The sequence below is a fragment of the Trichosurus vulpecula genome, chromosome 4 (assembly GCF_011100635.1).
Source record: "Trichosurus vulpecula isolate mTriVul1 chromosome 4, mTriVul1.pri, whole genome shotgun sequence".
NCBI lineage: Eukaryota > Metazoa > Chordata > Mammalia > Diprotodontia > Phalangeridae > Trichosurus > Trichosurus vulpecula.
The window spans coordinates 146,913,535-146,940,840 of record NC_050576.1 but is presented as its reverse complement, the minus strand read 5'-3'; the positions used below and the strand labels follow the sequence as shown (position 1 = coordinate 146,940,840).

General features: G+C 39.0%; 2 protein-coding genes across 6 annotated transcripts in view; one reads left to right on the top strand and one right to left on the bottom strand.

Moving 5' to 3' along the window:
* ARID4B (AT-rich interaction domain 4B) overlaps positions 1 to 1,886 on the bottom strand; it is a 207,869-nt gene extending 205,983 nt beyond the window's left edge. For all 4 annotated transcript variants that reach the window (XR_005010261.1, XM_036757705.1, XM_036757707.1 and 1 more), the window contains exons 1-2: positions 1,370 to 1,886; positions 561 to 617 (exon numbers count right to left, since the gene is read on the bottom strand). Coding sequence is in view for 3 of the 4 variants with exons in the window: in XM_036757705.1 (XP_036613600.1) it covers positions 561 to 566 (6 nt within the window). In the remaining variant the exon portion in view is untranslated. The remainder of the gene's footprint in view (positions 1 to 560; positions 618 to 1,369) is intronic.
* Positions 1,887 to 2,176: 290 nt separating this feature from the next.
* GGPS1 (geranylgeranyl diphosphate synthase 1) overlaps positions 2,177 to 27,306 on the top strand; it is a 57,287-nt gene continuing 32,157 nt past the window's right edge. Inside the window, exons 1-3 of one of the 2 annotated variants that reach the window (XM_036757709.1) lie at positions 2,190 to 2,426; positions 4,187 to 4,243; positions 25,323 to 25,418. In XM_036757709.1, the coding sequence (XP_036613604.1) occupies positions 25,349 to 25,418 (70 nt within the window). In that variant the 5' untranslated portion in view covers positions 2,190 to 2,426; positions 4,187 to 4,243; positions 25,323 to 25,348. Of the gene's footprint in view, positions 2,427 to 4,186; positions 4,244 to 25,322; positions 25,419 to 27,306 lie in introns of both variants that reach the window. The other variant, XM_036757708.1, reaches the window with a different exon arrangement.

Below are 27,306 nucleotides of genomic sequence, written 5' to 3'. Positions count from 1 at the left end.
ACAAGGCAGTTTTCAAAACAGAATTCTCACTTCACACAGTTCAAAGAATAGTTTTTATGCAGAGTAAAAATTATCTGTTTAAAAACCCACACGTTAAATAAAATTTTGTTTTATCTCTACTGACTGACAGAACCACAACAATGTTTAGTTTCTAGGTGAGGAAGCATTACTTGGTGTGCTTTCAGACTTCTCAAAGTGTTTTCTCTCAATGCCAAAAAAAAAAAAAAGCAGAGAACCGTTCTTATCTATCTCACTGGGAAGAAATGCTTCAAAAAGATGGATCATCCTAAGATAAGTGAGGTTCCATTATGGATCCCCAAAATACGAGACTCCAACTCAACCCCCCAGGCCCAGAGAACGAGACACCCAGTAGTAACTACAATGCACCAGCTCTGACCCCATCCCCTTCCCTAGCTCTAGAGGACTCGGGCACCGAGCCCGCGAGCACACTCTGCGCACCCCGATAGCTCCCTGACACGACCCCGCTAAAGACCCCGACGCGTCCGGCTTCCCCCCACCCCACCCCTGCACTGAGGTTTCTCGGATAAAATCTTTTTTACCTTCATGGTGGTGATTCGGGGCCGCGATCCTCTCGCAGACACAGAATTCACCTGCACCTGAGGTGGAAACAAAAGACACCGAATCACCACCCCAGGAACCCCATTCTCCGCGGGGGGTGGGGGGGAGAGGAAATGGCTTCAAATCCCCCCCGCCTCAGGCTCTCTCGCTCCGCCGCCTCCCGGAAGGAAGGTCCCTCCGAGCCGGGGTTCTCGCCCTCGACCGGGCCGGCTCTCCCTCCGGCATCCCCCCCCACACCCCCGCCGCTCCCCGGGCCGGGCCGGGCCGCTTCCCCATTGTGGGACCCGGCGGAGTTTCCCCGTCTCCGGCAATGACGCCATTTCTGTCAGAGGAGAAAGTCACAACAAACCCTGGAGTCCGGCCCCGGATCCTTCCCCGCCCCGAGCTCGGGCTCGCTGGCTCCCCTCCTTCTCCCGGCCGGCCGGCCTGCACCACGGCGGTGCAGTCAGGCCGGCGCCCCCACGGCTGGCTGCCCAGCCCGGGGACACCGCGGGGCTTGCAGCACGGGCGCCCACTGAGGGGTCCCTGTCCGGGAGGCTCCGAGGCCCGTCACCCCTTCCTTCTTCCCGTTCCGCCGAGGCACGAAGAGCCTCGGAGTCCGCGGCAGCGAGGGCCGGGCGGGCAGGCAGGGCCCAGCGCTCGGGCGCTCGCCGCGGGGGTGGCGTTCCTTCTCCTCCGGGCTGGGGAGGGAGGGCGGAGTGCGTATGGGGGGAGATACGGGGACACACGACCTCCCCGGAACCGTGTCCCCTCCGGCCGCCGCATTCCCTCGCCAAGAAAATGCCCCTACCTGGCTGGGTGCTGAGGCTGAAGCCCGTCACGTCCCGAGCCCCCTTCCCCTGCTCCACCCCGAAGCCGGCGACGGGGAGCGGGCCTGGGGGGCGAGATGGGGGAAGGGGAGGCCACGGGTCCGGTGGCGGCCGCGGCTCCTCCTCCTCCTCCCGCGGCGGCGGCTGGTACCTTTGTTTGGCGGCCGCTCTGGCTCCCTCACTGGGGGGGAGGGAGCGAAGAACGAAGAAAAATCCCTCCCGGACTCTGGGTCCGGGCCCCAAATCGGGCTCCCCTCCAGAGGAAGACTGCGATGGACCCTCTGCGGCTTCCTCCAGGCACTGGTCCAGACAGTGGCCGTGACGGCGGCAGCGGCTCAGGGTCTCCACTCCGATCCGGTGTCTGAGCTGCTCACTCCGGACTCGACTGACGGGCAAACATCACTCCCCCTCCCTCCCCCGACACCCCTTCCCCTCCCCTTGTTCCCTCCCCTCGATTTCCCTCCCGCCCCTCTCTACCCTCCTTCCTTAGACTGCCCATTAGGAGGCCTCGGATTGGCTGGTGATCTTTAGAACCCGCCCCCACCCTTTCGTTATTGGTCCCCGGGATACAAACACCGACGCCATTTTCCACCAGTTCTATGGAAACAGAAAGTTACGCCGCATAGCTTGCTGGGAGTTGTAGTCCAACCTCAGAAGCCAACGCTCCAGCCTCCCACCGCCAAAGACTGCAAAACCCCTAATGCTCCGCGTCGGCGTGCGGGGAATAGGAGTGGAGTGGAGGGCGGAGGAGGCCCAGAGCTAGTTATCGCTAGTGAGGCGGTAGCGACGCCTGCGCAGTGCGACGGGGATGGCGCATTTTCTCGCACCGAGTAATGCGGTGTCGCTGGCGGCTGAAAAGGGCGGAGAGTGCCGAACTGAAGCAGTGGGAGGGTTTCGTGTTGGTGGCGGGAGGAGCCTCAAAGTGAACTATAAAGGAGGAAGTTGAGGCACTGTAGTGCTGCTTCGGGACCGGCGGTGTGAAACTATTATCACCGTTCTACCGAGAGCAGAGGTGGAGGCGGCGGGGGAACCCGAATGGTGAGAGAGCAGAGGGGGCGGGGAGAGAAAAGAAAGAAGGACAAGGACCCGGATGCTGAAACGGGTTGATGTGTGTGGTTTTTTTTTTCCTCTTTAAGGGCATGGGGAGAGGGAGGGAGGGAGGATGGAGGCAGGAGTGTGAGCCCCGTATGAAGAGGGCGCCTAACCTGGTGATCTCCGCGAAGTGCGGAACTGGCTTTGAAATAATAGTCCTTCAATTTTGGCTAAAAATCCGGTTCAACTACCCTCCGAACGACTGCATGTGGCTTCTGTCAATTTCCTGGGGCCTTCCTGGTGCATTTTTTTTTTTTTTTAGAGCCAGAGGATCCGGAATTGAATTCAACCAGTCTGCTCTTTGGCACAAGTGTGACACTTCTTCTAAGATGAGGGCCTTAGAACTAGGTCAGGGTTCTTAATCTGATTTGTGCCCTGGACCCCTTTGGCAGTCCGGCGAAGCCTGTGGACCCTTTCATAGAATGATTTTTTAATTCATACAATACATAGATTACAAAGTAAACCAATTACTGAAATGCACTTAGTAAAATATATTTTTACAAGTTCACAAACTTCCTCACCCTTCTCCCACCCCCTCTAAAAATGAACCCTTAGACTGGAAGTTCCTTCCTGCTGTAGGTCTAAGATTTTCTCAGACTCATAATCCCAAGGTTTTGGTGTTGAATTCTAGCTGTTTGGAATCAGGAGAAAGCGTCCTGCTTCATAAATACATCATAGGAAGCACCACTCTCATGCCAGAAATGTTTATTTTAACCTTTTTTATTTTTTTGCCAACAGTTTGATTTTGTAGGTTCTTTATAGATCATTTGCATTCATGTCATTGCTGTCTTTTTTGACTGCAAGTCTAAGGCAGTTTTTCCAATCAGGAGAATGAAGAATGATGTAGTTATGCCTTTTCCAAGGAGACATTTGTCATTTTTCTTTCACCTGTAACATTGGATGTCATGTGTCACAAACGAACTTATTTGAATTAAGGTACTTGATACCTCAATTTAAAAGGTTGAGGATGTATATCCACTCTGATAAATTAAGATTTTATAGATGAATCAGGTTAGGATATATTCCACAGTAGGTAACATTTCCTGTCTTCTAAAACAAAAAAAAAAATGAGATAATTGTTAGAGAGCTGAAGTTGGAGCCAGGGAAAGACCCATGATATTTATTAACAGTCCGTCCATGAGCAAGTCACTTAACCAGTCTGAATCTCAGTTTCTTCATTTATAAAATAAGAATAATAATGCTTGTAGTATATACCTCTCTCACAGGGTTGTTAAGAATCAAATGAGAAAATCTATGTGTTGTGTTGTGGAGGGAATGGGAACCAATTGTGTAATCTGCCTTCAATAAATAACACCCAAATTTTGTAGAAAAAAAAAATGTATGTAAAGCACTTAAAGCGTGTGTGTGTGTCAAGGACAAAATGACTTCTATTATTTCTCCACTATTGTTCCCTGTTTATTCCTTCCTAGAAAAGACATGGTGATAAACATCCTGCTAGGCAGAGAAGGAAGAATCATAGAATGTAAAGACTAGAAGATAACCTAGAAATCGTCTCTTTCAATCTCTTCATTTCTACAGATAAGGAAAAAGAGTCCACAGAGGTGAAGTGCCTTGTTCAATGTCATAGCTAATTAATAGTATCAATTACTTTTTATTGAAAGCTACTGTGGGCCCAGTATTGTGCTAGATACTGTGAAACATAAAACTGGTCCTTGCTACCTGGGATCTTATATTCTAATTTACAGGACAAAACTAACCCAAGACACAATTGTAGAACTGCTTCATGCCTGGTCTTTATGAAGGTAATTTTATTTTCTATGATTTTAAAAAAATTATTTAAATGATGTAACCATGGCAGAGCTTCAGCTTGAAATGTAGTATACCATCTATCTCAGTGCAGATCGCAGCTTATTAAATTAGTGTCTTTATTATTTCCAACAATACTTTGAAAAAGTTCAATTATTTCTTTGTGTACTAAACACATAAAACTGGTTAAGATAGACGTAGGGTTTTTAAAAATCTTATATATCATATTTTCTTTGTATCCCTTCTCCCAGACATATTCATAGTATTCTGCCATTACATGTGGGGGTAATTTAGGGGAACTTACTCTGTAATCTTGTGGTCATGACAGGTGAAAAATTGTTTGCTTTGTGTAGGTAAACAAATGTGGTATACGAGATACTTTGAGTCTATGCAATACAGAGTTTTGAAACAAATGATAGTAGAATTAATCATTATGTGGAAAGTAGTATATTATAACTGTGTAGCTTAAACTAAGCTCTTGCATTTTTGCCCAACGGGTCATTTGGGTCTGCTGCAAGAGCTAATTAATATATGATCATAGTAGATTGGTTCAATTCTCTTCTGTATCTCCTTATATAAGAATGAGCACTTTATTTTGGAATTCTTTACCATTTGTCATCAAAAAGCCCGTTACATACACATAGTTACATATTTGTCATCTATGCCCATAAAGCAAAGCATTAATATACGTTATATTAATCTGCATGTTTATTTATACAAATCATTATATGTAGAATATTAGTAGTAAGGACCTGAAGAAGTTTTGTGTTTTCTTTTTCTTAAATTGCAAATTATGGAATGTAAGACCACTTTCTTTTGTGTGTAACCCCTCAAGCAGACTAGATTCTCAAAGCTTATTATGTTGTTGGCTTAATACCATGGTATTAAGGGGAAAAATCCTCAATTATAAGAACTCTTTCTTTGTATTCAAGATCCTATAGAGAATGAGATCACAGTCTGAGATGACTATCCTGTCTGCTCTATGAAGGTCACTAGAACTAATAGGGATATTGAGGAAGAACAGTACTGTGAGTAAGAGAGGAGGAAAGGGATCTTTTTTTGGTTTTTAAACAAGAAAACTAAGAGAAGTTATCAGAGATTCAAATACCGAGTACTGTAGACTTCTTTTATCCAGCAACTTCTATACAACTCTGCTGAGAATCAGAAAGAAAACAAAGCTATAAGCATCCAAAACAAATTTCGCCAAAGGCCATGCCCCATTGTTTATGCATTTTACTTATAGTCTGGTTACTCCTAATTTAGGTAGTCTTAACAATCTTGGTTTTTTAGGCTATGGTAGATTAGAAGAAGCAAATTTGATCAAGTTCTAAATCAGTTACTGAATAGATCATTCATGAAACAGATGATCTCAGAAACTTAAAAAAAGCATACCCAGAAAATTTTAGTCGCAGTGTGGTACCATGGAAAGAAGTCAATGGACCTGGATTCAAATCTTATCTCTAATATTTCCTCCATGATTCTGGACAAGACACACTTAACCTCCTGAACCTTAGTTTCCTTATTTGTAAAGTGACTAGATAGGCCTCTAGGGTCCCTTCCAGCTTCACTTTTATGATTCTGGATTCTTTTTTTTTTTTTTTTTTTTGATAAAATTAGAAGACTGGTAGATCAGGAAGATATTGGCACATTATGTCTAGACTTCGTAAGACATCTGACAAAATTTGAACAGCAATTCAGGCAACTTAGTCAGCCCTGCAGGGGTTGCTCGAGTTTCAAAAACAATTAGGCCACAATTTAATCAGTGTACTTAGGACAAATAAGAGTAAAGTAACAAAATATTACTGGAGTTCTCCTCAAACCAGGCATATAATTAATTCTTCCTACACAAAGTAAGGAGATAAAAAGGAAGAAAGAAGAGCAAGAGGATCTTCCTCAGCTCATATGGTGTCTGGAGTTTGCAAGTGCCTTCCCTACTGTTTATAATTGTGTTCTGCTAGCATAGCTGAAGTCTAGGATGGCATCCAAGAGAATAATAATAAATAACCAGCATTTATATAGCTCTTTAAGTTCACAAAATATTTTGTGGATGTTATCTCATTTGAGGCTCGCAGCAACTTTGTAAGCTATATACAGTAGCATCCCCATTTTACAGATGAGGAAACTGAGGCCAAGGGAGATTAAGTGTTGTGGTCACACAACTACTAAGTGTTTGAGGTAAGATTCTAGCTCAGGTCTTCCTGACTCCCAAGTATGGTGTTTTATCCATGCTACCTCCTATTATTATTCTGTACATCCTGTCCTTTTTTTTTGTTAGCAAGTTGCTTGTCAGTCATAGCATGTAGCACATCAGTGACTTGGTAACAATGGGTACCTTCGGACCAGTCTGTCTAATATTGCCTGCTAAAGCCAATACCCTTTGCTTCAGGGTGCGTATGGCAGAGCTCAAAGATGCTGTCGGAGTTTCATGGGTTTCTTCAGGATAAGCAAGGGAAAGAAGTTTTAGTAATATGGAAGGTTCACATTTGGTTCAGTGCCAGTACCTAAAAAACAAAGTTGATTAATGTTGATAGCAACCTGGAAGGGAGCCTTCAGTAGTGTTTTCAGGGTTCTACTGTCCTTAGCCTTTTTTAACACTTTCATTATGGATACCATTGGATGAAGTGGGGGATTTTCCTTCCAATTTAAGTATCTTTATTTTCTTGTTTAAAAAAAAAAAAGGTTTACTATGTTACACAGTGCTTAAAATTATCTAGGAAGAATTAACTTCTAAGCTGAAAGGAAATGACCACCTGACTAGATTAAACAAAGCCCAGTATAAACATCAGCAGAGTTCCCGAATAATACCACAGAGACTGGATGATATTAGACATATGTTTCCTTCACAACACTCCTATGCTTGTTTATTAAATTTGAAGTTGATACAAAGTTAGGACAAATAGTTAATATTTTAGATGACAGAATCATGCTCCAAAAATGTCAACCAGCTGCAATAATTGGATGAATGTAGAAAGATGAAACTTACTTATAGGTCCTTCAGAGTTTTAAATTAGTTACTTCAACAGTCTAGACCGGGAGAGGGGGCAGATACTTCTGGATATCTCCTCGCTATGCCCCCTGTACTCTAGCCATCATCCTCATTTTCTCCCTCACACCAGTCCTTCAGAAACCTTGGCTCTACCCCTGGGTTTCCCAACTGGGATGAACTTTCACCTTATCTTGCCTGTAATCAAGCCTCTATCTCACTTCCCAACCAGATTCAGTTCCTAGTCATTTCCACACTCTATCACTCAGTTAACACTTTTTTTTGTTTTGTTACATTTTGAGTTCCAAGGTGTCCCCCTCCTTCCCTCCAATCCCCACATTACAGAAAGCTAACATTTGATATCGATATGCATGTGAATCTCTGCAGTATATACTTATGTATTTCACTTCTTTCTCCGGAAGCGGATAGCATTTTCCTTCATATAAATCCTTCATAGTTGAGTTGAATGTTTATATTACTCAGAATAGCTTAGTCATTCATGGTTACTCTTTGAATAGTGTTGCTGTTAATGTATACAATATTCTTTTGGCTCTACTCACTTTGCATTCTTTCATGATCTTCAATGAACTTTCATGAAAGTTCTCTTTTGTGCAAGTCCTTCTGTGTTTTTCTAAAATCAACCCACTCAGCATTTCTTACAGCACGGTAGTATTCCATTACAGTCATATACCACAACTTATTCAGCCATTCCACAACTGATGTGCTTCCTCTCAATTTTCAGGTCTTTGCCAACTCAAAAAGAGCTGCTGTAAATATTTTAGAACATATAGGTTCTTTTCCTTTTTCCCTGATCACCTTGGGAAACAGACCTAGTAGTGGTATTGCTGGATCAAAGGGTATACACAGTTTTAAAACTCTTTGGGCATAATTCCAGAGCATTCTCCAAACACCATCCCCTTTTCTATTATTAAGGTGTTGTCTTTCAAATGTAAGCTCCTTCAGGGCAGAGTGTGCCCTTATATCTAGCTAGCTTTTTTGTATTTGTCCCCAGTGCTTAGCAACCTCATTTACAGTGCAGGTGTCAGCAAACTAAAGCCAGTCACCTGCCTTTGTACAGTCTTCAAGCTTAAGAATGGTTTTTACATTTTTAAATAAAGTTTTATTTTGTTGGTTCAAACTGTACTTTGCCAGTACCTGGAAATAGTGAAGAGAGAGCTGGCCTCAGAAAAAGGAAAACCTAGGTTGAGGCTTCACCTCTTGACACATACTGATTTGCAACTCTAGGCAAGTCATTCAAGTCTCAGCTCTGGGCAACTCGGTATAACTGTAAATTGCAGAAAAAGGGCCAACCTACATTTGTAGAGGGAGTTCCATTTACCAGAGAAATTACAGGTCCAGGCCGTGTCCCTTCATATTTCAATAGATGGTTTTCGTGAGCTGCCGGAAAAAGCCGTTTCATAGTGAAGAACCATTTAGTGATGAGCCCCTCTCCACAGTTAACTAGTTTGGTCATCACATAAAAGATATACAGCTTATTTCCTGAGCTTACATTTGAACTCTTTACAGCCATACAGATCCTACAGGCATCACGGGCATAGCCTTAAAGAACACAGGATCATCACTGTGTCATAATGAAGCATCAGGGTAGGACTGAAGGAGTAGAAGAAAATGAAGATGGGTAGAGATAAATTTCAAGTTCTGTATTTTGGTTCAGAAAATTACCTAAGTTCAAAATAGAGAAAATATGACTAAGCAAGAGTTTGCATTACCTTGGGTATTTTAATAAACTGCGCACTCCACATAAGGCTACAGATACTAAGGCAATGAATGAAAATAGTAACCAGCATAAAAAAGAGACATGGTTAAAGGAAGAAAACAAGCATTTATTAAGCACTAGCTATGTACCAGTGTAACAACAATGTTGCTGATAGCTGTTGTGGAGGCATAAGGCCAACAACACCAGCGCACAGAAGGGCCGCTAGCACAGGTTCTTTGATCTGCTTTTCTAAGGAAAGCAACTTCACTTTAATCAAACATACATATATCATTCACCCAGTTCAGGAGGAAAACCAGCTTCCTGAACTTCAGAGCAAATACAAACAGAAATTACGAAGAGAGACAACATAAACAGATCAACATTTCTCTCTAACCAAATCACAACATACATAGTTACCAGAGAAGCACCAACATCTGGGTTTTCCAAAGCGCGGCCCAGAGTCTTGTCTGGTCAAATCACATGACACTCTTCCAGTGAGTGAGAACCTCAAACAAAATGCTAACTTCTTGAGTTTATATACCCTTCTTAGGGGCCCTGAAGACTCCACAGCTAAGTAGCTAAAGGGTGTGGGCCTAGGGCTTCAGACCTATCTAGCAAAAAGGTGTGGGCCTGGGGCTTTGCACCTAGTAAGATTTAATCAGAGGCACTTGGTTACTTTAGCATTCTAAAAGAGAAAACAGTTAAAAAAAAGTCCCACCTTAATTACCAATACAACCAGGCACTGTACTAAGCACTTTATAGATACTGTTTCATTTGAACTTTACCACGACTCTGATAGACAGCTGCTATTTTTACTCTCATTTTACCATTGAGGAAACTGAAATGGACTGAAGTGATTTGCCCAGGGTCCCCCAGCTAGAAAGTGTCTGAGATCCGATTTAAATTCGGGTCTTCTTGACCCCAGACCCAGTGCTCAATCCATTGTGCCACCTTGCCTCTAATTTTTTTAAGTGATAAAAAATGAGAGACCAAGTGGAAAATTTAAAAAAAAGTAACTTGTTCAGTAATTCCTGAGCTAAAGAACAAAATAAAAATAATAGCTATTAAAAAGATAATTTCAGTATAAATCTGTTCCAGGTTCAGTGTGCACATGCATCACTCTTTCTCTTTCATTTCTCCCCCATCTGAGATGAGAGGGTCTACTTCAGGAGTCAGTAGAGAGGAACAGATGGAAAGAAGGGAATGATTCATGGATGAGGTCTTGAATGAAGGAATGGATAGAATATACTCCAAGCCTGTAAGTAGGACTATTAGTCTAGACAAAGAGTTGTGATATTGCCACTTCAGCCTTAGTCTTGGAATAGTCTTCCCTGGTTTTCACAAAACAGTCTCACTATGAGTTTGAGTCAGGAAGGGGAAAAAAAAATTGGAGGGGTGGACGATGGGTTACAGGCTAGCTGGTCTGAGTAGAAGGCCAAGGCCCTGCTGGTTGCCATCCCTTGGATGTTTCAAGATTACCCAAAGAATAGGCTGCATCAGGAGGTAGTAAGTTGCCCAGCACTGAAGCTGTTAATGTGGAGGCTTAATGAACACTCGTGGGAGGTGTTGGTTTTACTGCTAAGGTACAGCTTTGCCAAGATAACATTGGAAGCCCCTTTTAGCTCATAGATTGTGTTAGCAATGTCACATGACTTCAAAGAGTTGTCTAATATTAGTCTACAGCCTTATGGCCACCACTGAATGCTTATCCTGTTATGGTGGTCAGATCAGATCATTATAAATGCCACATTTTTAAGTGGGATATTGGTGAGCCAGAACTCATTCATAGAAATCAGTAAACAGTCAAGCAGTAAGCATTTATTAATGCTATCTTCCAGACATTGTACTAGTCACTAGGAATATGGCAACAAAAGTGAAACTTTCTATCATCAAGGAGCTTTACATTCTACACGGGGAAACTATCAGGAAGGAAAGACAGAGGGAGGGAGATCAGTTAACCACAGAAGGGACCAGAAAAGTCCACGTGCAAAAGATGGAAATGGAGCTAATCTTCAAAGCAAACCAAGGATTCTAAGAGGTGGGAGAAGGGAAGGAGAACAGGTTGCCATCACAAAGGCACAGAGATGGAAAATGAACAGCATGTACGAGGAACAGCAAGAAGGCCATTTTGGTTGGACTTTAGAGTGCAAGGAGGGTGTTAATTAGTAGTAAACCTGGAAAAGGAAAAGGAGAACCAAACTGGAAAGAGCTTTAAATGCCAAACAGGGTTCTATTTGATCCTAAAGCTAATAGGAAGGCCCTGGAGCTTCCTGAGCTGGGTGACATGATCAGATCATGGCTTTAAAGGAAATCCCTTTAGCATCTCTGGAGGATGGATTGTTGTATGGAGATACTTGAGGTAGGGAGACCAATTAGGAGGTTATCGAGACAGTCCAAGTAGGAGGTAATGAAGACTTGAACTAAGGTGGTGGCCTTGTGAATGAAAAGAAGGGGGGAGATGGAGAAATGGAGAAATGCAACTGACCATACATGGCAACAGAGTGGATTTGTAAGTTGAGTGAAAATTAGATTGAAGGTAATACTAGGTTGTCAATGTGGGTTATTGGCAGGATGGTATCATATTCTTAGTCAAGTATAGAAGAAGGGTGGCTTTTGGCCATGTTGAGCTTGAGATACCCATGGGTCATCGAGTTTAAAATTTCTAACAGTCATCTGAGTAGAGGTGATAATTAAACACTTGGGGGCTGATATAGTCACCAACTGAACTAGTATATAGAGAAAAGAGAAGAGAACCCAGGTCAAAGCCTTAGCATGTAACTACAAGGAGTGTGATACGTATGATAAGCCAGCAAAAGAGATTGAGAAGGAGCAGTCAGGCAGAAGAAATGTGAAGAGAGTTCCAGGAGGAGAGGGTGGTCAACTCCATTAAATGCTGTAGGGAACCTGAGAAGAATGAGTCTTAAGAAGAGGCCATTAAATTTGGTAGTAAGAGATCATAAGTTTGCGATTTCAATTGAGTAATGAGGTTGGACACCGCATTGCAAAAGCTCTATTTTTTTTTTCAAAACTTAAAAACCAGATAAAACGAGCATTTTCGTATACAGAATTTCATTAGGATTATACATGAAAATACAAATCTTATTTTATGCAGCTTGGTTTTCCTTTTTTCCTTATATTCCTGTGCTTGCCTTGTGTTTCATTTTGACCTTCTTTCTGTTCTCTATTGTTCATTAAAAAAAATTCAGTGACCCTCTTTTCTTTTTCTTTTTCTGACAACCCTATTCCTTCCCCACCTCTTACTCCCAACTCTTCCAGTCTCCCACATTGGGAAAAAAGAAAAACAAAACCCTTATAATACACAGCGTTCCCCAAATGTCTTATTGCGGTTTTAAGCTAAAAGCTTTAATATACATGAAAATATTTATAGCAACACTTTTCATGTCAGCAACGAACTGAAAATCAATCAGCAAGCATTTATTGCTAATCAAAATAAAGATAGTCAATGCGGGGGAGGGGGACAAACATTCTGGTACATGAATAAAATGGAATATTATTGTACTGTAAGAAACAATGAACATAATGAATTCAGAGAATCATGGAAAGACTTACATGAACTGATATTCAGTTAAGCAAGCAGGGGCCCGAAACAATATAAACAAATGATTACAAAGAACAAGTTTGGCCCAAAAAAAGAAATAGGAAACAAAACCTAGTGAAACTCCTTTGCAGACGTTGGATTTCACCAGAGTGGAACACAGCATATAATGCCAGATTTTTCAATATATTGATTGGTTTTGCTGAAATTTTTTTCCTCTTTTTCCACTTTAAAAAAATTCTTTGTTATAAGAGATGATTCTCTAGGAGGGGGAGAGGAAGCATACAGTGGGAAATCTAAGTAATGTAAAAACAAAATGAATCAGTAAAAATCTATTTTTTAAAAAACTTATGGTCAAGCAAAGTAAATTCTCACATTGGCCATGTCCAAAAGCATATATCTTATTCTAGGTTTTGTGTCCATCAGTCTATTAAGATGTAGGTGGCATGCTTCAAAATCAGTCTGATAGAATTATGGTTGGTCATTGCCATTGATAAAGAGTTTTTAAATCTAAGTTGTTTTTCTTTGTAGTTTTTGTTAATACTGCATAAATTGTCATTTCACTCTGCACTAATTCATATAATACTTCCCAGGTTTCTCTGAAACTGTATCTTTTGTCATTTCTTATGGTATAATAATATTTTATTATATGTATACATTTTAATTCATTCAACTATTCCCTATTCTGTGTTTCTGCTTCTTTGCTGTAACAAATAGAGCTGCTTTTTAGTAGAGCATATGCTTCCCAGACATCTCCATTTCACTCAGACCATTATCTCCACCAGGAGTTCTTAACATTTTTGTTTGTTTCATGGACCCCTTTGGCAGTGTGGTTCATCCTTTCTCAGAATATTTTTAAGTGAGTAAAATAAAATAGAATAACAAAGAAAATCAATTATATTAAAACATATATTTTTAAAATTAATGGACCCCTCAGAAGTCTGTGGACCCCAGATTAAGAACCACTGCTGTAAAACCTTTTGACCTAGCTATGGACCAGATTATGAATGTAAAATGTTGCTTACTCAAATGCATTGTCCACCCATTTTATCTAACTTTTTCTTTGTGAAGAAAGAGGGTTCTGAGGAGGGAAGAGGGAAAGGTATCAGGAAATGAATGTTATAAAAGAAAAAAACACAAAACTTTTTTTTAGGTAAATTTGACTGTTTCGGCCTCGTTGGATAAAGTACCACAGTAGTCAAGCCAGAGTATTGTGCAAAGGCTTGATTCCTGAGACAGACAGCCATCTTGAAAATGTGTACAGTTATAAACAAATGGAGTCTAGTGGTACAGTGCAGATCAGAGCCAAAATTAACAGCAGTACTTTCTTGGTTTACTTTATTTTTTTTTTCAAAATGCTTTCATGTCTTAGATCTGGAGTGGACCTTAAACATCATCTATTCCAACCCTCTCATTTTACAGATGAAGAAACCAAGGTCTCAAGAGACTAAGTGACTTCCTTAAGATTATACAGCTGGTAGATGGCAGTCAAGAACTTGGGTGTATTTTGACTCCTGATTAACTGCTTTTGCTTCTCTACATAGCATTGCTGCCTCATTGGGTGATTTTTATCTAGCTAGCAGCAGGCCCTGGCCCCTTATTCACTCTATTAAATTTTCCAATACTTACATGGAATATTATGCTTCTAATCCTAACCCAGACCCTTTGCTTTAGGGAGAGACCCTGAATTAAGGAATGATTGGAATAATGATTGGAATAAGGAAGGAAATAATTGACTTGACAGTAGATGATGTGTCAGAGAGGGTATGTTAGGAAGAGACTGGTCCCTGATCAATCATACTTCTTGATGTAAACATTAATATAATCAGAATTGAAATTGGGTTTTTTGAACTGGATAAACTTTGGTAGCATTGTATCTCCACCATTATGTTAAAAAAGAGGGGGAGCCTCCAAAAAAAGCATCTTTTGGGTTCGGATAGACTGTTCCTGTCATCATCATCCTAGCTCCAAGTCTGTATACTTAACCAAAGAAGCATTTGATTTTCATTTCAATTTCCAAATAGGCTTCTCTCTTGCGTGGAGAAGAAAATAATCAATTAGCATCAGTAAGTCTGACCATTATGAGTGTGTGTGTGTGTGTACACCATACAAGTAATTTAGTGTCATGAGATAGGGCCTCATAGGCCAGGGTACCTCCATCATTCCAGTCTCCCCACTTCTCAGTGTTGGTATCTTCTTCAACTCCTCTTCAGCCACATACCCAGTCCATTGCCAAACCTTATCATTTCTACCTTCACTATGTCTCTTGTATATGTCCCTTTTCTCCATTCACCCAGTCACCACCCTAGTTCATACCTTCATCACCTGTCTCCTAGATTGTTGCAGTAGCCTTCTAAATAATCTCCTTGTCTCAAGTTTCTCTCTGCTCCAGTCTATCCTCCCCTAACCTATCAAAGTGATTTTCCTAAAATGTAGGCCTATGTCCCTACCACCCCTCCACTCATAAACTCCAGTGGCTCCCTATTACTTCAAAATCAAATAAAGTCCCCTGTTTGGCATTTAAGCTACTTTACAACCTGGCCCGTTTCTACCTTTCTGGTCTTCTCATATTTTATTACCTGCTGTTTCTTACATATGTCACTCCATTTGCTATCTGTGCCTTAGCACTGACTAACCTTCTCTCATGGAATATTCTCCTTCCTCTCTTACTCTTAGTTTCCCTGACTTCTCACTAGACTCTGTTCAGACATCACCTTCAGTGGCAGGTCTTCTCAGTCCCCCTAGGCAATGGAGCTTTCCCCACTAAGGATACCTGCTTTCTAATCTATATGCATCATATAAGCACCTCATCTTTATTTTCATGTTGTCTACTTCAGAGTAGGTAAGCTCCTGGAGGGCAGGAACTATTTTTGTACCTTTTGCCTTTCTTTAGCAGAGTACCAGCCACATAAATGTTTTTTGATCAATTAATCATCCACAAAAAAGCTAACAGTCAAAGTTACAAAAGAGGACCTCAGAGACCAAATAGAGAAGAAAAAACTCGAGACATTTCCTGAACAGAGCTGTCCCATGCTGTACTCTGATACTGGTGACCTCAAATTCTGGGTTCATGATTTATCATTAGAAAAGGCCAAAAGGGATTCTCTCAAGCTGATTTCCCTTGACATTTTCCCAGAATCTGATTAGATGTTTACAGAAAGCATGATTAAGTGTGGCAAGGTAACCTCATATATGAGTAAGTTTACTCACTTGTGTAAAAAGCTACAAAGCTAAGGGGCTGTACTTAGGGTGTGATATTTGAAGAAAGAACAAAGAAATGGAAACGGAAGTGATGTCATGGAGAGAATATACTATAAACAGCCAAGGGATCTGGAAGACACCTTAGAAGGTTGTCACAGAAGCTACATATAGTCATGATGGAGAACTTCCACTATCTGGCTTTTTCTTTTACTTTTCTTTCTTAAAAGCAAGTCAACTCTTCTGTCTGACATTTAGAGCCTTCACAATCTAGCCCCAGCCTACTTTTCCAGGCTTATTTTATATTACTTCCCTCTGTGTACTCTACATTCTAACCGAACTGGACTAATTCCAGAATGTGCTATTCCCCACAAATGACATTCCCTCTACTATCTCTGTGACTTTGCTCATTCTATCCCCAGTTCCTGGAATGCACTCCCTATCCTGTCTACCCCCTTAGATTTTCTGGCTACCTTCAAAGCTCAGCTCAAGTGCCATCTTCTATGTGACACTTTTCCTGAGCTCCACCCCCTACAACATTAATTTGTAGATTATGTGTTGTATGTGCATGTATATGTTATTTATTTGTGTATGTAGAGATATATGTATGTGTGTATATTCTGTTTTCTCCCAGTAGAATGTAAGTACCTTGAAATCAGGGACTGTTTAGTTTTTTTCTCTCTCTGTATCCCCAGTCCCAAGAACAGATCATTGCTCTTAGTAAGCATTTAATAAATGGCTAATGGCTGAACCAACTGCTAATTTCATCTTTCAGTTCATCTCATGAACTTTAGGCCCATGTTGTCGACTACTGGATGTCCCAAATTCAGCATATCTGAAATGGGACTGGTGGACTTCTCCCCTCCTCCACCCAACAAGTCCCTCCTTCCAAACTTCCCAGTCTCTGTTTGAAGGTACCATACCATCCTCCCAGGACCCCAGTTTTGATACCTTAGAGTCATCCCTAACTCTGCCTTTTTCCTCATCCTTCATAGTCATTCACTGGCCAAGTCCTATTAATTCTACCTCTGTATTATTACTGTTCTCTTCATGCACATGGCCACCACCTTTATTAGGTCTTTAATTGTCTCTCATCTATATTGACTTAGTTGTTTCTTTGTTTCTAGTCTTTTCTGTATACATACAGTCCATCCTCTCTTATGTGACTGTCAAAATAATCTTCCTGAAGCCACAGACATGGGCATTTCACTGTGCTGCCTTCAAAACTTTCAGTGTCTACCTAAGGTCTCTAGTTGAGAATACATTCCTCAGTTCAGCATATAAGTCTCTCCACAAGCTAGTTCTGTCCTGCCTTTCCAGATTTATTCCATAATGTTCCCTGTCACAAACTACACACTTTAGCCAAAGTGAACTACTAGCAATTTTCTGAACTCAAAATTCCATCTTTTGCCTCTGAAAATTTGTGCAGGTGGTTTCCCATGCCTAGACTTTAAGTCTTTTCTTATCTTTGTCTCTCATCATCTTTGTCTTCAAAGCTCAATTTAGTTGTCACTTCTTCCATTAAACTTTCTCTGATCCCTTAATTATTACTATTATGTCCCTCAGATTTCCTTATATTTATTTGTGTACATAAGAACCTTTGGAGGAAGTAACCAGACTATCTCAAAATTCTCAAGAAATTATTAAGGAAATGCCATGTATGGTCTGATGACTGCTATCCCAAAGTCTAGGGTACCTTATAAGAGTTGATGCATAAAAAACTATTTCTGAAACTATAGTTGCCTCTTCATATATGAAAGATGGTACATTTTATCTAAGCTATATTCTGTTATTGGAATTAACCAGACCAATTGTTCCACCAACTAAGAAGCTCACCACAGGCTTGGTAAAGAGTTGTCAGATTACTACTCCTTTCCGTATCAGGGCCAAGTGAAGTTTCCTATGTTGAGTCAAATTAAGCCACAGACAGGCTGTACTTCTGGTCATTCCCTTTGCTCAGTTTCTTTAAGTTTCAACTTTATGATCATATTCCTTCCAGAAATTAAAGAGTTTGTGTTCCTAGAAACTGCCTGCCCAATTGTGAGAGTGATCTAGCTAGATAACGTTTACAGGCGGAATTGTTTTTTACATTTACAGGTTGATTGTTTTTTAACTTTAAACTTTTATCCTTCATTAATGAAAACATTATTGAGAAATGATTTTGCCCCTGGTCCATGGGCTATTTCTATAGCAAGAATGAGGGGAAGCAACTTCAGCAGTCTGAATGCCACACTTACACACATGGAGAGACCAGTTGAGAGTCTAGCCCAGGTGAGATGTGATGAAGTCCTGACCTAGGATGGTTATCATGTGAATAGAAGGAAGGGGATAGAAGTGAGGGTGGTTGTGGAAGTAAAATTTGGCAACTATTTGGATGGGGATGCTGGTTAAGGTATGACTTAAGAATGGAGTCAATGGTAACTGAGGCTATGAACCTTAATGATGATTAGGAGAATGGTGGTACCCTCAACATAAATAAGGAAGTATGGAGGAGAGGTAGGTTTAGGGGGAAAGAAAAGTTCCATCTTGGTACATTAAGGGTGAGATATCTACAGGATATTCAGGTAGGGATTCCAGCAGACTTTTGGTGATATTGGACCAGAGCTGGAGAGAAATTGTTCTGCTTAGAGCCTAGGGGGTAAAGGGAAGGGAATAAGCATTTATAAGTACCTACTACATGCCAGACAACTATCTCGTTTATCCCTCCCAACAGCCCTACAAGGTATTAACACCATTTTATAATTGAGGAAACTGAGGCAAATAGAGGATAAGTGACTTGTCCAGGGTTACATAACTAGTACGTGTCTGATCCCAGATTTGAACTCAGGTCTTTCTATCCCCTAGACCCTGTGCTTTGTCCACTGCACCACTTAGCTGTCCCAAGAGTAGTAGGTGGGAATTAAGAGGTGTAACTTGAGGGTTTTGATGTAATAAAAAACTTCTTAATAATTTCCAAATGGGAAATGTGCTGCTTTGGCAAATAGTGATGGTAGCGTTCCCTTCCTTGCTACCCCACAAACCTTCAAGCAAAGGTGTGGAGCTCTTGTTGCATTTGTTGCATGTCTTACATAGGGGATGTTTGTTCAGGTAAATGTTCTACTACATGCCCTCTAAGGGCCCTTCCAGCCAAGACTCTTTAAGTGTTAAAAAGGTCTAAAGGAATAAATGGCTCTAGTGTAAGAAATGGATGGTGTGTCTCACAAGATGAAAAGATGTATATTGTGGGTGAACTGTAACTTTGGAAGAAATAACCCACAAAGATGATATCACAGATCCACTCAAGTATTTTTCCATATTTCAACGCTTTTTAAAGACAGAAAATTCTCTTTCTCTGCTGTGTAAGAAATGCTCGATCTTCTACTGTTTAAGTTTTTGATGTTTTTGTTGAGAAATTTAGTTTGGAATAGAGTTCACTAAAAGATCTGATAATACTATATCTCCCTTTCTCTTTATGCCATTATTAGTCATTTTACATGTCCATACTTCAGTATAACATCAGTCATATTTTTGGAATAAATTTTTCCTATCCACTTTTACTCTCCTCTGCTTTTTTTTGTTTGTTTTCCTCATAAGTCATTGAAGGTTTTTTTTTGTGGGAGGTGGTTTTGTACCTAATAACAGTCTCAAATACAAAGGGTAAAACCATAGATATAAAAGATAAAATCCCCAGGTAAAAGTTGAACTACTTACATGTTAATAAAGGGAAAATTAGAACCTTAAATAAAAGACCCTATGTCCTTTTTCTAATTTCTTTTTCAACTTGGTTTTGTTGCTCTCTTTTTATATATTCCTAGTCAATATCCATTTTCTAGTTGTTTTCTTCATTCTGCATCACTTTATGTTTCCATATTTTTCGTATTCTCGATATTTGTCATTTTGTGGTATAATTACACGTGCAGTTTGGGGTAGATGGGTGGCTCAGTGGATAAAGTGCTAGGCCTGAAGTCGGGAAGACTCATCTTCCTGAGTTCAAATTCAGTGTCAGATATTCATTAGCAGTGTTACCCTGGGCAAGTCACTTAATCCTATTTTCCCAAGTTTCCTCATCTATAAAATGAGCTGGAGAATAGCAAACCATTCTAGTATCTTTACCAAGAAAACCCCAAATGCGGTCACAAAGAGTCAGTCATGACTGAAGCAAATGAACAACAATGATGCATTAGTATGCCACAGTTTATTTAGATGTCTCACAATTCTTGATCATGAAGGATCAAAGGAAACAGTTACAAATATTTTTGCCATGGTAAGTCTTTTATTAGATCATTATGCCAAATCGTATGATTAGGTTTGACACTCTTATATTGCTAAGCTGCTTTTTAAAAAATAATACTAATTTATAGTTCTACCAACCACTTTTGCCCGTTTGCTTCGACTTCTTTCTAATTTCATTATTTGCAAATTTCGCAGGCTTAAAGTTACCTCAAAAGTTTCTTTAATTTGTAATTCTTTTAATTTTAGGGAGTTTAAATAATTTTTCAAGTAACCTTTCAACATTATCTGATATCCACGGGCATTTTCCCACTTTGAAATATTAAATTTTTATGTTTCTTATAGAGTCTAGATGTCAAATTTTTATCAAGTATATTTACTAAAAAGATTTTTTTCTAATATCATTTCTTTTTATTTTGGCTATATAGGCTTCATACAGCCAAAAAAAAAAAGTTTTTGTTTATAGTCAAATCCGTAGAGTTTTTGTGGCCCCCTGTCACAGATAATGGGCCAGTGTTGGAGACAGGAAGATCTGAGTTCAACTCCTGCCTCTGACATTAACTAGATTTTGGATTAGGGAAGTCACTTAACCTCCAAAACGTTAAGACTTTTTTTTAAGTTAGAAAAAGGTTGCCCATCTGAAGATAGACTTCAGCTGCCTGGACAGTTTTCATGCCACATGAATAAATCACAGTTCTGGACCAAAAAAAAAAATAAAATATTTGTCTTCCAATAATTCTGTTTGTTTAATTAAAAATTCTCTACACATTTGAAAAAATATTACTTTTTCTTTGAATTTAAAAGTATTTAAGTTAGCCTGAAATTTATTTTATTCTGTAATGTGAGGTGAAAATATAAACTCATTTTGAGAGGATGGGAAACATTGCTATACAGCTTCTCCAATAGTTTTATTGAATAATAATTTCTTTTCCCGATGGTTTGTACTCTTGGCTGTATCAAATACTAATTTCTTGTGTACATTTGTTTCTATTTCTCCATTCTCTATTGTGTTCATTGGTCTATTTTTAATCTAGCCCTGGATAGTTATGATAATTACTACTTTTTAGCATATTTTGAAATCTGACTGGGTAATTCTCTTATCAACTCTTCTTGCTTTCTGTGGTTGATTATTGGTTTTTCCATATAAATTGTTTTTTCAAGAATCATTTCTTAAGTATTCACTATATGCAAAGTACTACATGCTTTGTGTGGGAAAGGAGGAGACAGAGTCCAAACCAATGCCATCATTTTATAGATGAGGAAACTGAGTCTCAAGAAGGTAAGTGACTTGTCTGGCCTCATCTCCAGCAGGAAAAGTCAGAGTTGAGAGTTGAACTCTAGTTAGCCATCTTTTCACTGTGTCACACTGCTTCCAAATGAATAATGGGTAGAAATGAAGTCATCAAAAGTTTCTGTAGATGAGATCATTGTTTATCTAGAAAATCCAAGAAATTCAAACCCAAAATGGATAAAATTTCTTTAGTTGGATAGGAGGCCCATTTTTTTTTAAAGTGGGAATTGAGTTTTCACTGATAGAAATTCCCTGTACCAGTGTAAGCTGTGATAAGTGAGGCTGCCTGGAGGCACTGAGATATTAAGTGACTTGCCCCAGTTTACAGAGGTAGGACTTAAACCCAAGTCTTCCTTACCCTGAAGGATTGTCTCCCAATTACAACATGAGGTCTTTCAACAGGGTATAAACATACAAAAGAAAAATCACCTTTCTTTTTTATACATTGTAACAAAAAAAGGATTTGGTAGAAAGATAACCCATTTATAAATTGAGAAAGTATATCAGATATTTGGGGACTATCCTACCAAGAACCACTAAAAAGTGATTTTGACAAAAATAGGAGGAAAAAATGAAAATTTTAATAGTTTTAACATAGCTAGGTGGAGCCAACATAGCACAAATCTCTATATTTTCCCAATTTATGAATTGTAATATACCTTTTAAAAATATTTTATTGATGCCTTTTTTTCTTTGCATTACAGTCATTTTAGCTCTTCCATGTTGAACTGTCTCTTGTAAGAAAGAAAAACACCTGAAAACATCTCAGGCTGTGACCATAGATGACAGTCCATTCAATCCTTTATCTTAGTAGTCCCTTCCCTCTAGGCCCTACCACAAGCAGCATGTTTCATTTTCTGCTCTCTAGGATCTTTGTTGGTTTTTCAGTTACTCAAACTTTGACTTTTTTAGTGATATTTTCATTTACACTGTTGGTAGTGATTTTGTAGACTCATAGATTTAGCTCCAGAAGGGACCTTAAAGGTTCTGCTTAACCCTTTTTACGGAAAGGAAGCTGAGACCCAGAGAGGTGAGATGACTTAGCCAAAGTTAAACAGAGTGGCAGAGGTAGAATTTGAACCCAGTTCCTCTGACCACAAATCTCATGCCCTTTCCAATATAACACTCTTGATTAGGTTTTATAGATGAGGAAATTAAGGCCTAGTAGGCCGAAGTGACTTTCTCTTATCACATAGGGATTGAAATGCACCTCCACCATACTATTTAAACAGCTCTGAATAAAACTTTTGAAATTCTCATCCTTGGGAGGTTTTTGTATTTGTTTTTAGCCTTTTTTTACTCTTATAATTTTATCTTACGAGAAATATCTCATAATGATTACCAGGGACCCTACAGTTGAAATGAATAGTTTCTTAGATGAAATACTTCTGGTTGAATCTTGGAAAAAAGATTTTTTTTTTCACCATAGCAGTAATTCTGCATAAGTTGGCATCCCTGCACTGATTAGCACCCATCAGTGAAAGACACTAATGTGTCATTCCTCATTTTCATTTTTACCCATTTCTTCAGTCTGATAGATATGAGGTAGAACTTCAGAGTTGCCTAAATTTACATTTTTCTGATCATTAATGAATTGAAACACTTTTATATAAGGCTGTTGAGAGCTGGGATTTTGTTATCAAAAAACTGTCTGTTCATATCCTTTGGCCATGTATCAATTGGAAATGGCTTTTATTGTTTTCTTTTTCTTTTCTTTTTTACTTTTATTCTTACAAATTTGAAATTTAAGCCAGTTTCCTATACATCTTGGAAATCAGGCCTTTATCAGAGAAACCTGCTACAAAGATTTTTTTCCAGTTACCTCTCTTTAATTTTAGCTACATTGGTTTTGTTTGTACAAACAAAAAAATTCAATGTTATGTAATAAAATTGTTCACTTTATCTCCTATGAGCCTCTTTCTGTCATTTCGTGGGTTCTGTAGCTCTAGAATTTGTTTAGAATCCTTTTTTACAGGTGTTCGGAGGGATTTGAGAGAGAGCTCAAGCGAGTCCCTGTTTTCACAATGCTATCTTGGCTCCGCCCCCTAGGAGCCTCTCAAAGAGGAGATGAACTCCTCTTCTTTCCATAGATCTGAAAAATAATTTCTTCTTTACACCTCCATTTGTTTATGATGTCACTCTTTGCATTGAAGTCCTGTATATTTTCATACACAATGAGCAATGTTGGTCTCTACCTAGTTTCTGCCATACTCTTCCAGTTTTCCAAACAGTTTATGTCAGATAGTGAACTCTTACCCTAGTAGCTAGAATTTTATCAAACAATAGGCTGTCATGCTCATTTGCTTCTGAATATTGTATACCTAAATCCATTCAGCCAATTGATTAATCAATACCTTGATTACTGCTTTATAGTCAAGTTGAGATCAGGTACTGCTAAACAGTTATTGAGATATTTATTTAGTATTCAAATAAATTTGTGGATGTTTTTCTATTTATAAAATTTGTACCTGGAAAAAGTTTCTTCAATTTTTTTTTAAATTTGCTGTGTTTTTCTCTGTTCCTCTAATTTTTCCTAATGATCAACCAAAAAAGATAAGACTGTCTCTCTTTTGCTTGGCAGTTCTTCCAGCAATAAGTAGCTTTTACAGACCTGTATTATAGGTTTCTATATACAACTTTTTAGTTGTACAAATAAAATATATTTTCCAAAGTAAAAAAAATGAATTTAATTTTTTTCTAGCTCTATAAATTAATCCTTGGATAAGAAACTCATATTTTATTAGCTGGCATCAAAGGTATTGAATCTTCGTATGTGTAGTGCAGTTAGAAGTTTAAAGACAGAGATTGATCAGGGAACAATACAAGCATTTTAGAAGAGAGAGTGTGAAATAAATTGATTCAAGCATATATGGCACCTTGTAGCAATTAGGAAATAGTTAATTAGATAGGTAGACTATAGTAAAAGAAAAAATGAGACTCAAGATTTAAGAAAGCCAAAGCAATACAGAGACATAGAAAACTGTGTTCAAATATTATTAAAATAGAATGTTGCAGTTAATGTAGGATCATTTCAGAGTGAAAGGGAACCACTGAAGCACAATTTTGTCTACCTGTACTTAAGCAAGAACCCGCTCTATCACATGCAAATCTTTGCTTAAAACCTCAGGTGAAGGAAAACATTACCTCCTATGGCAGCTCATTCCACTCTTGAAAGACTCTACTTGGCAGCCAGATCGTAGAGTGGTGGGGTTGAGCAGTAGCCTTGGAGTCAGGAAGACCTGGATTCACATCCTGCCCCAGTTTCTTGCTAGCTCTGTGACCCTCATCTGTAAAACAGGGATAATGATGGTCCTTACTTCACAGGGCTGTTGTAAGAGAGAGCATATGTAAAGTGCCCTGCAAACCTTAAAGCACTAAATAAATGTTAGCTATTATTGTTAAGAAGTTTTTCCTTACATACAGGGCTATCTGCCTTGCCTCCTGTCAACTTCTGTTTCCTCCTCATTTTGTCCTCTGTGGCCAAACAAAACAAATCTAATCCCCCACGTGATGGCCCTTTACACACTTGAAGATAGCTTTTATGTCTCTCTGTAGTCTTCTTTTTTCTAGGGTAAATAAACATGAACAAGTCCTTCAGTGGATTCAAAGCCATAAAGACCATTGCTTTCAATTAAAATATTGTTGCGTGTTTTAATTCAGAGAACCTAAACCGAATTGATTGTGGGTGCCTTTTCTTAATATGAAAAAAAAAATTTCTTTGCCTGAGCATGTAAAACCATGTTTACTCATTTCTTATGTATGATCTGTTTAATAGTGTTTTAAGATTTTAGTCATTAAATCATTCTGTGTCATTTCTACTCATAAATGACTTTTAAAAATCACATCTGTATAGTGATATATTTTTAAAGCATCTCTTAAAGACAAGTTAAGTCTGGCTGTAATCAAAAGGGGTCATACTGACAGGCTTTCAGCCTTTACTCATAGGAATAAGAGGAACAAGGTAGACACTGAAAGACCTATTGAGACATAATGCTAAGAAAGGAGCAATGAGAATCTAGTTTTTCATTTTGTTTTTCTTTCTAGAGTCACATTAAAGAGATAATTTGAGGAATAAAGTTATCACCATGGTTCAAATAAATAACTGTTTTGTTTTTTAACAGATCAGCTTTTTTGAATTCTGCAAATTATGGAAGAAACTCAGAAAACATCTGAAAGAATTCTTTTAGAACCCTACAGGTACTTACTTCAATTACCAGGTAACTGTTCTATTTTAATACGTAGTAAAGCTTTCTTCTGAATTTCCTTCTGTTCTCCTCTATGCTTTTTTAAAATGTTTCAGTGCCTTTTGTTTTTGCATCATTATTACTAACCTCACTCCTCTTAATTCTTTACCTTTCCCCATCCCCAATTAAAAACCAAGAGAAAGAAAAGGAAAAAAAAGAAAAACCATTGTAACAAGTAAGCTGAGTCAAACAAAATGAATCCACAGGGTGGGCGTGTCCAAAAAATCTATATTCTTTTTTTGCTTTTTGTGTACCCTATATCAGGAGTTGAATTGAATAACGTACCTCATCTTTGGTCTTCTGGAGGTGTGCTTGGTCACTGCATTGATCAGAGTTAAGTTTTTCAAAGACATTTTTCGCGGCAATGTTGCTGTCTTTGCATAAATTTTTCTTTTTCTGCTCACTTCACTCTGTATCAATTTGTACTATCCGGGATTTTCTAAAATAGTCTCTTTCTGCATTTTTCATGGCTCAGTAATGTTCTTCTACATTCAAATACCACAATTTGCTCAACCTTTCCCCAACTTTCTAAGAAGAAATATAAAACACCCTTTGGATTCTAGTTCTTCGTCTTTTTCTAAGAGACAATCTAAGGCACTTTTTTTCCCCTTTAAATCCTCCTTTGGAGTTATGTTTTCCTTAATCACCAGCAAATAAATATGTCCTTCCTCAGCTCCTCATCCCTGCTTACAAAAAAAACTGTATGTTGTTAGAGATGTGTTTTTGGAAAGTTATACTTTGCTTTTAAAGCTATGTCTAATAATTTTTGTAACCCATTGGGGTAAGGAGAAATGTGTTTTGAAGGAATGCCCATGATGAATAGAAAGGAATTAGTTTTAGAGAAAGATGGAAAAAACATTGGCAAATAGCTTTTTATGAGATAAATATGTTGTTAATTTCAAAATCAGTTAAGGATAACACTAAAAAATAATTTTTGATTATATCAGTAGATACAGAAAAAAACCACTAATAAAATATAGCATTCATAATTTTAAAAACACTAAAAAAAAGTAGATACAAAGTAGTTGTTTTCGTTCCCCTCATCGTAAAAAATAGAAACTATGTGGTATTTTGGAATTTATTTATCTAGCATACTCAAGACATGTATAAGAATAACGTGAATGAACAAAATTCGAGGAGAATATAAATATCTGAATACTTATGTCTTCTACAAACATGCCTTAAGTTTATCTGAAGACTGAGGAAATTGTTTGATAGACTTTTTAAATTTTTAGCCCACCTAGTGGCCATATAAATTACCGCCCCCCCCCCCCATACTCCACCCCTAATACTTCAAACTATCCATTATTTCATCATTTTGGACTTTTCCTCCCACAATGCCAGTTACAATTGCTCTGCACGTTAATCAACTATTTGAGTTGTTACTGGAAAAAATAGTCTTTGCCTGGGTGCCCAGCCTCATTATGAACCTTTTCCGACTTAAGTAGGTGGGTCATTGAGCACACATAAACACCATGCCCATAATCAGAGCCTCTTCTACTTAAGTTATAAAGATGCAGTTTTCTAATGTAACCTTTGAGAAACTAACATCACCTCATGCCACAATGAAGCATGAGACTAAAACTAAAGTAAAAATTATTGTTACATCGGTACAAAATTTTATAGATTCTGGGAAAGAAGATCGAGAATGCAGGTAAGTCAGGTGTCAGACACTATAGAGCACTGCTGTAGAGGATCAAAAAGATTGAGGAAAGGCCACTGAATTAGCAATAAAGGGATCTTTTATCACCTTGAAGAGGGCAGTTTCAGTCAAATGATGAGAATGGAAGCCACATGATAAGGATTGAGAAATGAGTGGGAGGTAAGAAAATAGGGAGTAATTGTTCCAAGGGATGGTTAG